We start from the raw sequence: 14064 nt of genomic DNA, 5'->3' as shown, positions 1-14064 counted from the left end.
CTCACAGCCTAACTGCTCTTAGTTTAGTCTCCAGCTGGTCTCGTGATAGCTCTAAATGGCTTTGCCCTCTTTGGATGTCTGTTCCTGCATCATACATCATCCTTGGCTTCTCTCTCCTTCAGCTTACCCGAATGCTTTCATAATTGCTCCTCCTTGCTTCTTTGGTCAAATTTGTGAGAAATTCACGAAGTTTTCTGTTGGAAGTCCCTGACTATGTGCAGCCTACGAGTCTGATTTCAGTTCTTGGAAGAATGAGGTAGGAGAAACCCACTGTGCTTTGGTCCTTTTTCCGTGCTGGCATTTATGTTCAGCCAGTGGGGCAACTGGTGGTTTAAAGTGTACAAGTGTACCAGCTCACAGTTCTCTGCTCATGGCTCTTTCTGTCTTTTGGCAACCTGTCTGTAGAAACAGGAATTTTAAAAAAAGGTGAATGCTGGATAACATGCTAAATCTTCTCATCACTTTGGGAAGACAACCACCTTCTGAGCTACCCCTTCCCAAGGTTTCTCCTTGCTCCTTCCCATTTCTATAGGTAGGAGTTATCTTGAAGCTTTTATGCCACAAGATACCACAAGCAAAGCTACTTGCATCTGGCCCTTTTTTGGAGCTGATGCTTTTCAGGATGGGGTCTTTTCCTGCCTACAAAGGATCCAGATCCCTGTCCTCTGCTGTTTACAATTCACAAAGCACAGAAGTGTTATGCTGGGGGTTTGCCTTGATGAAGAGCACATTTAATGTTAAGACAAGGACTTTCTCTGGCCATCTACATGATGCTTAACTTTGTATAATTAACCATAACCTTCACTGCTGTGTGTCTTTTACCTACACTTTCAGATTGCCATTTTAAATGCTGCCTGGACTTGCTCACCTTTTTATCAATGCTGCAAGTGAATTCCCTTTAAATAGCAGCTGCTGACACAGCAGCTCTGCCTGTGTTTAGTGTGATGGCCAAGATCCAGGCAAGGTAGGAGAGCCCCAAGCAGTGGGGTATCCCCATAGCCCCACCAGGGCTTGCCCCATCTCCCGGGGGATGCAGAGCTTTGGAGGGGCAGCAGCTGGGGATGGGGTGATGGGTGCAAAGGCAGAGCTGGATGCTTCTTATATGTTTTGTGAGAAGTTTGCAAATGTGCCAGAGCAAGGGGAAGTCCCTAAGCAAATTACCATGCAGGATACAGCACATCCATCTCCACCTTCCTGCCCACAGCTTGTGCTGGGGCACCTGCCCTGTCTCAGGGGGAGGGAGGGCAGGAGGGCTCGGCTCTCAGCGGGGAGCTCTCCCACTCCCCCACAAGTTGGGTTTGTGTGCTGGCTGTCAGCTCTCAGCCCTGCCCTGACACCATGTCTAGCTGCTGCAGGAGTCAGATGAGGGCAGCCCAGCCTCTCTGTACAGGTTGGGCAAGTAGGAGAGATTAATTTCCTCTTCTGTCCCAGCTCCAGAGCCCTGGCCTTATTCCATGGTAGCAGTTCTGCCCAGGGCATAGAAATTTACCAGCACATGCAGTCTCTTTGGGTTTTCTATTTCCTTTTTTTTTTCCTTGTTTTTTTTTTTTTTTTGTACTGTCCTTAAGAATAGCTGAAATGCCTTTGAACTGAGACCCTTCTTTCCTAAATTTAGAGAGGAGGAGCAGGATAAAAGGCTATGAAGAGACTCAGGTGACTTTCCAACAATCTTAGTAAAAAAGCCTAAATCTCAGGGTCTTTCCAAGAACCTGTAAGCTCTTTTTACTTTAAAAGCTCATGAAAACAGACATTCAACACCAGTTAAGGCAGGAGAACAAATGAGGCTGAAGGCTGTAAAGGGCCTGCCAGCACCAAAGAAGGTCTCCAGGTCTTCCAGTGTAGCTGTTCTCTCCTCCAGACACACAGTGGAGGTGTGTGGCTGGCTCGTGGGCTGCGCTGTGACATGCAGCGTGTCCACCTGTGCTGATGCAGCAAAGTGGTCTTTATCATGGTCCCATCTGGCAACTGGGGCAGCCTGAGCACTTCTCCTACAGGGAACACCTTGCTGGGTCTGTGGATTGGTTCAGACTAGGCAAACCTGCATCAAGCCCTGCTGCTCTGTCAGCAGTATGCTCCTGCCACTGTCTCCATCCATGGCTGCCCTGGGCTTTCCCCATCACTTGTGGGCAGCAGATATTTACACCACAGCTTTTCAGCAGAGGCAAAACAGTTTTCCCACCCAGCCCAGTTGACTGGGATATGAAAATGCTCCCAGTCATCAAGAAGGTCCCATGTTTGCCTCTGGGGTGCAATGATGCATTAGGACTGGTACTTCTGAGCAGCTGATGCACTTGGCGTGCACCCCATGTTGGTACTGGCATAGCCTAAACTGATTAACTCCTCTTGTACCCTCCTCCTGCCAGACAAAATCCTGGCTGTGCACAAAGCTGGGGCTCAGGAACTAGCACTGATGTGTGTATGTGGTGTTTACCCAGAAGGCTGGGGTATCTTGTTCCACAAGTGATGGGACCCCCTGCAAGACAGATCCATGGAGAACCAGTGAGTTATGATTCCATTAGGTTTAATCTAGTGGGGAAAAGCATCTGAGTGGCTGTCACAACTGAGGTGCTTTAGGGGATTTGAGCATGGATTTATTCACCAAAACATGATAACTGTATTGGATGTGCAAGGTACTTAAAGCTTTTCCATCTGTTTTAGTTGCCTCCTTAGTATCAGCACACCATTTGGGACTAAATATTTTAGGGGAGTTCCCCAAGGCTCACTCTGAAAGGACAAAATGGTCTAGAAACAATATCCAGGTGTTGAGAAAAGGAAAATGCTGGTAGCTGTTACTTTGGGTTGTCTCCCAGCTCTGCTTCACCAAGTATTTTGTAGGTTATCCCTGACATTTAAACTGGCTTTTAGTTAAACTTCCAGTCTTGAGTTTTCTTTTCTGGGAGAAGGGAAAGTTGGAAGGGTTGTGAAATACTTTGAGCCATATCTTGCCAGAGGAGCAACTGTCCAAATTGTGATCTGTATTTGGTACTGGAAAAGGAGAATGAAATCCACAGTGTCATCTTCCCCTGCTCCCAGCTTAGGCATACAAGGACGAGTGAGGTCTGGGACAGAAACCCCCTTGTCTGTCCAGCTTGATTTCATCACATCTTTCAGTCTTTGACGAAGCCCAGCAGAGGCAGTAAGGCCACAGGACACATAGTGGTGCCAGCAGCTACATGTCCCTCACAATAATTAAAAACCTTTGTCTCTTCTGTCCTAGTTCTGGATACTGCAGGCCAAGAGGAGTTCAGTGCAATGCGGGAGCAGTACATGAGGACTGGAGATGGTTTCCTCATCGTCTACTCGGTGACAGACAAGGCCAGCTTTGAGCACGTGGACCGGTTCCACCAGCTGATCCTCAGAGTCAAGGACAGGTGGGTGCCACGGGGCAGCACTGCCTGACCCACCAGGCTCCCCACTGTCCTGGGGGCACGGCTGCACACCTGACCCCAGCTTCTGCCTTCTGGATGTCCTGAGACAAATCCTTATGTGGCATTTGTGGACCTCAGTGTGGTGAATAAGTTGTTTACTTCTAATAAGCATGAAGTGCTTTCAGTGTGTTACAATGGTCAGTGGTGTTACAATGGAGTGAAAATGTGTCTGGAAGGGAGAAACTTCTGCCAGAGCAGTGTGAGAAAGAGAGATCAGACACTTTTGAAGGTGACCAGCTCAGCTCTGAGGACGGGGAAGATTGCTCTGTGCATAGTGCAGGCATTTCAGGATCACCAGCAGGGAGTCAGCAAGCATTTCAGCCCTAAATATTTTGTGTATCTTGGTGCCATCTTCCTGTCCCTGGCTTGTGCCAAACACCTTTGAAGGCCCCACATTATTTGAGGGTGTGATCAAGTGTCTTGAAGGGGAAAAAACTCGTGCTGGAAGGAACTGTATTTCTTACCAGGGATGTAATGTAGTTAATGCACCGTGCTCTGCAGCAAACAATTACACAGAATAAAACATCTCTCTGTGCCTGGGGAGACAGCAAGAGAGGTCGCCTCTCTCTTCCTTGTATGACCAGGGGAGAAGGTAACACTGGGAATTTAATCATGGTAAATTAATGTGTCCTGGCACAGTAAGGGGAAGCTGCTGGTTTATCTACAAGATAACTCCCTCTTCCCATCCTGGTTCAAGAGGCGATGGATCCATTCTCACTGGGTGGGGTGTGAATTAAGCCCTTATATGTCTGCAGCTTTGAAACACTTAGTTCTTCCGTTCATAATGACTTTTAATTATGGAAGTCATCAAGAAAAGTCACCAGAGGGTTTGGGCCTCGTTGCTGGCTTCCTTTCACAGCTCTGAATAACTTCCCCACAGGAAGGGTGGACTCCTATCATGTGAGGTTCACAGCTGACAGCTCTTCCAGTAAAGCATCCAAAGTGTAACCCACAAGAGTGAAAAGTAAAGGAAAAACCACCCTTTGATTTCATTGAAATGAAGAAGAATGTCAGTCCCTCAGTCAGCCTCTCAGATCACTGCAGTCTAAGCACTGCTGGCTTAGCTTGGGGCAAAGTAAATCTGTTTCTAAAAGCTGAACGAGACGGGACAGAATTTCCTGTAACCTGCCCCAATCTGATGCTGATTTTATCTAATTTAACTTGGTGAAAATAAGATGTGGTGATCACTGTTTGCTCTGGACTGAAACTTTTGCCCTCCATGCACGCTGTGCAGTGCTGCAGCAGCGTGTGAGAGGCAGGAAGTGAAACGGGCTGGCGAGGTTGTTTGTGTTTCCCCGCTCAGCGCCACTCCGAGCGTGAGGAGCGTATTAATGCTCATCCAAAACCTGAGCTGGGGCAGAAAATCGCAGCAGTGGGAGCAACGTGAGTAAAAAAGCCTTCCTGCTAAACCCAAAAGGAGCTGGGAGCAGAGCATCACCCTGGTTTTCAGTCTGGCAGGCAGTTTTGGCAACTTAAAATCCAAAAGAATTGCAGGCTGCTGTGTTAGCAGGGCTGTTCAAAGCCTTCCTCCCATTTTCTTTCCACAACTTTCATTATAGTAAAATTTCCAACTGTAGCAACTTTGTCCAACTAGCAGTTGTACAGCTTACAATAGGGAACAAAGTCCCCATAGACTTTTATGCTTGATGTAAACAGGGCAAATGAGATACCATCCAAAAGTAATCCCTGTCTAATCAATGTGCTGCAAGCCAAAAAGCAATCAAATAATCCAGACAAGCAAATATTTTGCTCCAGAAGGATCAGAGTCAAGATATATCAATGCTCAGGTATTAACATTAAATCACAGTCACATTATCAGAATGAATAACTCTAAGACTCATTTAAAATGCAGAGTGCAGTACAGTATTTTTCCAGCCAGAGCAGTGGGGCAACATGCCAGAGGGAAGATGGAGCTCTTATCATCTCGATGAAAAATGACCCAGAAACGCTGTTTAAAAATCCAGAGTTACCAGGGAAGTGTTTTATACAGAAATGAGTATGGCCAGCTGCTCCTCACCCCAGTAAAATCAGCTCTGTTACAGCAGAGAACACTGGGATCATTTGGGAGGGCTTAAATATAAGACAACAATACTGCAGTAACTGTCAGTGATCAGGAGGGACCTCCTCCCTCCCAGCAGTGGCTAAGAGGCCCTTCTGCAGATTGCTCTGTTTCATGAAGCCAGAGGAGAGAGTGGCACTGCCAACACCTCCTGTGGCTCCCAACCTTGGTTCTGTTTATTGCTGGAACAGTGGAGCTTTCTGCAGGGGTAGAGGGAGAGAGCCTTGCACAGGACATGCTGTGGATAAATGGATCTCTTCTCAGGTGGTGGCTGAAGGCAGGCACTTACATGCCTGGTAGTTAAGGAAATACTGAGTATTATTACAGAGAGAGATGGGTTTGGTATTTTTTTCTGGGATTAGAAACAGGAGATGGTAGGTAATAGCACTGGAAGCTTAACAAATCTCTTTGGTTCCTTCCAGCCTCCTTCCAGCTACCACTGCCAAGCCCAGTTTGTCTTGGGGTAACAGCTGATGGGCATCTCTTTGCTCCCACTCATTTTCTCCATCATTTGATGCCCCTCTAAGCACCAGCTCTCAGAGTCCATCTTTCTTTCCCCCACAGTTGTTCTCAGTAGATGACCAGGAATGAAATTACTCCAATTCTTCCATCAATCCTCAGTATCTTGCCAAGATATGCAGTTACTGAGATGCCTTAACTGTTACAAAAGAGTCCCAGTCTCCTGTCCAAGATCTGTCTTTATGTCTCAGTTGATTTTCTGGCTAATTCTCTAGATCTTTCTTCACCTAGTTGGATCTTCAGGCTTAGTTATCATCAGGCATTGCAGAAATTGTGACAATAATTCCTGAAGTCCCTATGAATAACAAGGAATGTGTGCATGCATGCAACTTGTCAAGTAAATTTTTACATTATGAACATATGTATAGCACAGCCTGGGGCTTTTCTTTTTATTTCTTTACACATATGGGGTATGTCTGTAGGTGAAAATGTTAGATGATGTCAGCATCAAAAAGTGAAATTTATGTTCTTAATTTTTGTTGTAGTGTGGTAATAATTGGATGGTGATTTTGATTTTTTCCAGGGAGTCTTTTCCAATGATTTTGGTGGCAAACAAAGTTGATCTAATGCACTTACGGAAAATTACAAGAGAACAGGGGAGAGAAATGGCAACAAAACATAACGTAAGTTTGCAGGATTATTTAATGGCTTATTGAAAGTCCTATTACAGGCATTCAGAATTGAAAGCTGTGCTCGTTAGGAGCTGCATTAAAGCTTACAATGAAACATTTGTAAATACATTTTTGACTACTACAAAGCAGCAGCTCTGCAGTTTCCTTCCAGTAGGGCCAATTCATCTCTGAAACCAGAACCTCTGCAGTGCACCAGGCTGTAGCAAAGCTGTGGCCATCACTAAGACTTATGTACAAGGTGTCTGAAAGTGCTGAGAAGTGTTCAGGATGAGGGAAGAAAGTGCACCTCCCTGGAGTGAAAAGGCAGAGTCAGGCATTTGGAGGTATATCCAGGTGCCTGAGCTTGTTAAAGATAATGAAGTTAATAAGGTTGTAAAGCCTATATAAATCTGGCCCACCATCTCAGCTCTGCATTGTTCATGCTGTTAGTTTAGCCTGAGAAATTGGTCTTAGATGCTGTTGTACTAATCACCTCTAAATGCCAGCAGCCCTGAATATTCAGAGGGAGACAACAACTCCCTTAGGAGGTGGAACTGAAGGAAAGGTTAAAGGCAAACAAGCCTGAGACCTCTTGGCAGCTTGCTGTGCCTGAAGGACAAGCTGTGTGGTGGTTTCTGAGCAAACCTGGATGGGAGTTTGGCAGGGCAGGTTCACTCCCCCCCCTCCCCATGGAATCTGGTTTCTGTCAGAGCCAGGACACCTAAACTGCAGCACAGCATGTTGTATCCATCTGTATACACATGCCTTGGAAAAGGCCATGCATGAAAATACCTTATCAGAGGCAGTTTTATAAATCTGCCAGTGTGCTGGACAAGCACTCTAGGAGGCCCCATCTGGCTGTCAGACTTTGAAGGGGAAGATCATTTTACACTGAAGGGGAATTGTAGTCATGAAATATTCATGCAGTAGTCCCAATAAAATGTGGCAAGCAAGAATTTTTGGCAAGTGCTGGTCTTTCAACAACCTTCGGCTATTTTCATGTCTGTGAGCACAGCACAGGGGGAGAGAACATCTGATGACATGAAGTCTGGGATTATTCTCCCCCAAACCCAGAGCTCCATAGCAGCTGTTTAGCCTGGTGCTGATTCCAGACCTTTTGTAAGCAGTCACTGACCTTGCTGCAAGTGTGAGGGTGTTGATAGCAGTGTCATGGCAACATTTTGTTTACCTGTATTTCTGTGGTATTAGCAGCCCATTTCTCTAGCCTTTAGGCTTTTCATTTTGAAACTGGTATTATCACTGATCTCTTTCATGATCCACTTCTCTCCTCCAGATTCCTTATATAGAAACCAGTGCCAAGGACCCACCTCTGAACGTGGACAAGGCCTTCCATGATCTCGTGAGGGTAATAAGGTAAGCTGCAAACTCCTCCCTTCCTTACTGCCCATGGATGGGATGTGCAGGAGTCATGGCCCAGAGTCAGGAGCCAATTTCTGGGGAGCCAGGTTTTCTTGGGGGTGGGATATTTCTGATGTTTATTAAGTTTCTTGTCCTGTATCTGCTTAGGTCTGTTACTAGCACTTAGCTACCCATGCAGGACATTAGTACCATGCCCAGTAAGAAGTAGCTATGGCCATAATAAAAAATTTTTATTCAAGGAACAGTGCAAAACCTACTATAATGATCAGCTCTGAAAGGCTAGCATTGAAAGCTCTGGACCAGTAATTTGGGCTTTCATAGTTTTGTCCTCTCAGGGTCTTGCCTTGCCAGAAGTTAAAAAGGACCGGCAAAAAATTCTACAAAATTCGAATGCTGTAGGTGACTTCTAACATTTTCTGCTCACTAAATGGAAAAAATTAAGCCATTTTGTATGAGAAACTGCATGACCTAATGGCTAAGCCCCAGGTTTCCTCAGACTGCAGAGTTTTGTTCCCAGTTCTGGCATGAGCTGCCTTTGCTCGTCTTGGCAAACGCACTCTCCGGGTGAACCCCTGCTCTGGCTGCCAGCAGGGAGGGACTGCCTTCCCAGGGCCCGGCTCCCCTGCAGGAAAAGAGCTGCACACACATCCCAGCATCTTAGCTGATAACCTCAGTTCTCTCTGAGAAGATTTGTTTTTCTGGCACTAGTTGTCTGCCAGATTTTCTGGGCCCTCATTTTTCATGTTTTGGGAGGGCGCTGAGCTGAAATCATGCTCCTCCCTGCCGTGCAGTCAAAGTGCCTCGCCCGGCAATTAAACCACAAGGCATTTATTCACAGCATATCTGTACTTGTGACTATCCTAGCAGAGCCTCTAGCCAGCCTCCATCAAAACCAGATGGTACTGCCCACTCTTCCCACATGTCTCAAAAGCAGAGGGCAGAAAGTCTTTGGAGAACTGAGTTGGAAGTGTCCCAAGCTCTTTCCCAACTGTTCTCTAACTCAGTATTAGCTGGCTGGATATTACTTTTGTGTTGCAGCAAGCTCTTACCACCATCCTCTCTGCTCTGCAGGAAAGGAAAATGGCCAAAATAAGATGGAAAGGCTTTGTTTGCTTTCTCCACGTAACACAGCTCCAGGCAGGCTGAAAGAAGTATTGTAATGAGGCATTACTAATTTCAAGCCCTGAAAATGCACTCCTTAACCTCAAAAATAAATGGTACACCTCAGTTTCCTGAGTAGCTACTGTGAAAGTCTTTGCCAGCATGTGATGGCAAGGGCACCAGAAATGCTCACAAGAGCTGGAACTCAGGTTAAGTCAGAGAGCAGGAAGATGCTGTGTGATTTGACTGGTCATTGGCCACAAAGCAGCTTTGCTTGGTTTTTTGGATGTTACAACCTGTCCACAGTCAAGGGTAGCATCACCCATCAAGTATTGTTTTTCTGGTTTTCAAGTAAGCTTTTTCAAATAAAATGCAAATTTCAGCTCCCTGATAACTGTCATTGACAAAGTGCTTTGCAAATGAAGGGCTTCCTCAGAGCCCTTGTGAGTTCTCAGGGTGAGGATGCTTGTTCAGGGTTGCACTGTTAGTTCTCCTTGCACTTGGCTGATTCCCAGTTTATTTAGCTTCATGCAAGAAACTGTTGTCTGGAAGTAATCCAGAAAGGAGTGGGGTGATTGAGTCCACTCAATAGATGTTTTAAATTTCCTGATGCCCCTTTTGTGCTGCAGCAGTGTACACACAGGAACTGTCATAGCAGAAGCCTTGAGCAGGCCCAGGGTGTGGTTGCTGGATCTCTAAATCAGATCCAGAAGAGTGTGAACAGCTTGTGGTCACTTAGTGTTTATCCAGATTTAAAGTATTTTCTGAATTGCATCTTTGTAGTTTTGAGCTTTAAAATCTTATGTTTTTCACACCTCCAGCCCTCATATTCGCTGAGAAAAAGTCTTACTAGTCAAGGCTGAGTTTTTCAGGTGGCTGGAAGAGAAACACCAGCTAAAGCCATAGTGATTTATGTCCCAGTGATGTCTCATCCTGGTCTGGATTACTTGGTTTAATGCCTGGCATATTACATGACGAAGAGGCTGCTTTTGAACTGTTTAGACTCTCAGGTTTGAATCTATGGAAGCTGCTGGTGTCTGTATGTTTTATCTTGCACTAAAATCTACATCTACAGGCTGCCTGTCAGGTGTTTGAGCTACAGAGCCTTGGCTAGATTTGCACTGCTGGGCTGGCAGAGTAGCTGCTGCAGCTGGGGGCAGCTGCAAACAGGCATTTGGGCAGTGCCTCACCTTACTGGACAGGGAGAAGCCCTGAACTGAATGTTTCAGGGGCTGCTCACAGCTCCAGGGCACACTGCAGGAGGGCTCTCAGCTGCGTGTTCCTGGTGGCTGTGACTTCTGACAGCCAGGGACATCTTTCTGGGGTCAGCTCATTCTCTGTGCAGTGGTGCTCTTCACAACGTCAGAGGAAGCCAGAGCCCCTTCAGCAGCAAACTCAATTCATTTTTTAGCTCCCCTCCATCACCAGGTCTGCATCAGTGCAGCTGGCTGAGGGCAATGCCAGCTGAAAGGCAGAAGAGTATTTCTCTGTGCTTTCTGTATGTCTCTCATCCTCTTCCCTACTGAGTGTCAGCAGTGTAATGGATGACATTGCATCGCCTAGAGCATCCCTGTTTCCCAGAGCAGCCCCCATGGCAGGGGAGGAGGCAGCAGTTCACCATGGGCAGCTGGAGGCATAGTGCCCTGGCAGGACATACATCCCTGCCATTATCCTTAATGGCTTCTTTCATCCTTCCTGAAGAATGCAGGCCAGGCCCAGCTGTGTGGCGTGAAAAGCCATGCAGTGCTGGAAGGGTATATGGAGATATGGATGCAAATATGCACATGCACACCAAGATGCTGCTCTAGGCTGCCCAGGGCTCTGGATCCAACCCAGCCTTATGTCTCACCTGCCTGGTTTCTTCTCTGTCTCTCAAAACAGGCAACAGATCCCAGAGAAAAGCCAGAAGAAGAAGAAAAAGACCAAATGGCGAGGGGACAGAGCCACGGGCTCCCACAAACTCCAGTGTGTGATTTTGTGACAGGACACCCTGGGAGTGCCGTGGATGCCTCCCTCCTCCCCTCCTGACCCCCTGGCAGCCTGGGCGAGGAGCCACAGCCCGATGCTGATGCCCACAGGGCCCCGTGGCCCCCCGGCTCCCTGTGGCGGCTCAAAGGGTCCGGACCCCCGAAGAGGGGCTGCACATCAGGGCCAGCGTGGGAGCTGTGTGAATGGGAGGCAGAAGGGATCAGCAGGACCTCAACTCTCAAACATCCCCAGCACCTTCCAGGGGCCTCCATGATGTTTATAAAAACAAAAAAAACCAAGGCAGAAGTTAAAAAAAAAAGTGTTGGTTTTATCTGCAAACATTTCTCTTTGTGACCCATTTTTGAATAGCCTTGAATAGCCCCCCTGTTTGGTACAGTTGTCTGTGTATGTGGGGGAAGGGAAAGGGTTTTTCTTTCTCTTAATTTTTTTTTTGTCCTCTTCTTCCTTTTTGTTGTTTGCTCAGCAAGTGTTGGGTTGCAAAGAAACAACGGCCAGGCTTAGATTTTTTGCACTGGACTCTCTCTTGGGCAGCAGTGCCAAAACACAGCTTCATATGAAAGTGCATAGATTTGGAGGAAGAAAATTAATTCCAGCTGCTCTGGGTGCTCCAGACATTGTGTCAGACTCTGGAGGGTTGCCAGCTCACAGACCATAAACTCCAGTTTAGGAAAGGAGGTTTGGGCTTGGATTATATATTTTTTTTCTTACCCTTTGTCAAGAGGTTTTGTTTCTGTTTTGTAACTTCGGACGTGTCAAACTTAAGACATTTTGTTAACCTGGAAGTATTTAAATTAAAGTAATTTACAAATGGAAGGGTATGTCATTTTTGGGGGAGGGGGTGGAGGGGAAGGGAGAAAGGAAGTAAAATCTGAACTGAATTTTCTATTTGGGTATTAAATTTCTCCCTCATAAATGCATGTAAAGTGGTGTGATCTAAATCACTCTATTATTCCTTAACTTTTCCCTGCAAAGCCACTCGTGGGTAGATTAATTGTTTTGCTTTTCCCAGGCTCATCTCACACACACACAGGAAACAAAATCTGTTTATGGAGTTTGGCTCAATGTTTCTTCTTCTCCCTCCTTCGCCAAGTTGGTGACTTGAAAGGAAGAGGTGTTTTTAAAATGATTCAAGTGGGGTGGGTCTCTTCATAAGCTGACTGTATCTAAAATGTCCCCCTGAAAACAGCAAGGACTAAATATGCCTTCTGAAAAGACAAGGCAAAAAACCTGCAAGCATTCAAACTGCCATCTGTAGCACCAGAAATATGGCTCTGTGCACATCCTGGAGGAGCCACGTGTTCTTTCACACCTTTCCTGGCAGCAAGAACTGCAGTAGCAAATTTGTCTTTAATGGTATGGCATGTGCTGGATTGAATCCATTGGTTCCATTCACATGGTCACCAAATCTGTTTAAAAGTAGCAACTTGCTTTTCATCAGCTTGAATCCTGTTCAAATATGCTTTGTGGGCATGACTTAAAATATAGGCAGAGTATGAATGCCTTAGATTTATGTGTCTGAGCACAGAAAATCCTGGTATTGGATATTGAAGATCCATCCAAGATGAAGGGTCATCACAAACTTAGTTGTCCATACTTGTCTATTTGCCACCAGATTTCATTTCTTGACCCTTTGCCAAGCCACTTTTTAGAAGTGAGTTGGCTGCTGATTATTTTTCAGGTGAATTAGGGTTATAGAAACATGTTCTTAATTTGTCCATCTTCATCACAGCCAGAAGACGGCAAAAGCCTGTGGCTGGCTCAGCAAGCTGCTCGGGGTAATGCTGGCTCTGCTGCCTCTGTCCCCTTTGGTGTGGTGACAGATGCTGGGGATGGATTAAGCAGAGGGATATTGGAAAGAAGTGTCTCTCACAGACTAAGGTTGGATGTGGGCCATACACTTCAGTGAGGTAGCAACGTGCTGTGTCAGCTGAGATGTGGCTCCCAACCACAGCAGCATTTCTCCCAGTGCTGGCTGAACAGAACTGCAGCAACTGAAGCCATCCACTTCAAATTCTGGTCCTTGAGACTTGACTCTGCCTTCTGGAAGATGATCTCCCTGTAGGCATTTCATTTGTCCTGCGTTGAAAACCTCTATTAAATCAGAAATTGTCTGATGATCTTTGCAACCACCCCATTTCACCATCACCCCTGTAACCACTTCCCTACCAGAATCCCTGTCTAGCCTGACTGCTGGCTTAATAGCTTTAATTATACACTACTAATGCAATGGGATCCCACACAGAAGAAGATGATGGCATTTTCAGGGAACTCTTTTAATGCCCCCTAGAGCCCTTCCACTTAAAAATAACTTGATTTCTGCTGAAACACCTAATCCTTATTATTTTTATCTAAACCCTTGGGAATGCTTGCCTGAAAACAGCATGTGTGTCTCTTGAGTCCCATCTGCTGCGTACTCAGCACTGCATGTGAGAAATTATCTGCTTTTTCTAAAGCTTCTTAATTGTTTCTTCAATTCCTTTAACAACTAACAGCTATTGCAGAATAATGGAGAAGAGGAGGAGGGGAAAGGAGCAGATTAACAGCAGAATAGGGAGTAGTGACAGTAGGGAAAGCATGGCTGTTTTCTTCTACGTTTATCAACTTGTTTATAGCAAGGAGTGTTTTCCAGCAAGGATTGTATCTGAAAATTAACAGGTGCTGAAAATAGCAAGGTATACAAAGCCTTCTGCCACCTAACCCACCCTGTCATATTCAGGGCTGTTGGGAAATAGAGAGCACAGCACCTACAGACCCAGTAGGGAGACACACTGCAGAGAGCAACAACTATGCTGTGGGTGGCTTACATTTTTCTATGGAGCATAGGGATAGGGATATCCAGTGGATAGGGACATTTTTGTTGTGGTCAGGGGCAGCCTGGAGGAGGATCCTGTAAGGGCACACATTGCCAAAGAGCTGATGGTCCAAGTGACCTAACATCAGCTGATGTTAGAGCTGACCTTGCTTTCAACACACAGTT

The 14064-nt window shown here is 46.1% G+C and overlaps 1 protein-coding gene across 2 annotated transcripts in view; it reads left to right on the top strand.

Moving 5' to 3' along the window:
• MRAS (muscle RAS oncogene homolog) overlaps positions 1–11900 on the top strand; it is a 38267-nt gene extending 26367 nt beyond the window's left edge. For both annotated transcript variants that reach the window (XM_018911385.3, XM_030241716.2), the window contains exons 3-6: positions 3218–3371; positions 6530–6629; positions 7912–7991; positions 10980–11900. In XM_018911385.3, the coding sequence (XP_018766930.1) occupies positions 3218–3371; positions 6530–6629; positions 7912–7991; positions 10980–11079 (434 nt within the window). In that variant the 3' untranslated portion in view covers positions 11080–11900. The remainder of the gene's footprint in view (positions 1–3217; positions 3372–6529; positions 6630–7911; positions 7992–10979) is intronic.
• Positions 11901–14064: the final 2164 nt, after the last annotated feature.

Source organism: Serinus canaria, chromosome 7, assembly GCF_022539315.1.
Source record: "Serinus canaria isolate serCan28SL12 chromosome 7, serCan2020, whole genome shotgun sequence".
Classification (NCBI taxonomy): Eukaryota; Metazoa; Chordata; class Aves; order Passeriformes; family Fringillidae; genus Serinus; species Serinus canaria.
This window is presented reverse-complemented; position numbering and strand designations above follow the sequence as displayed.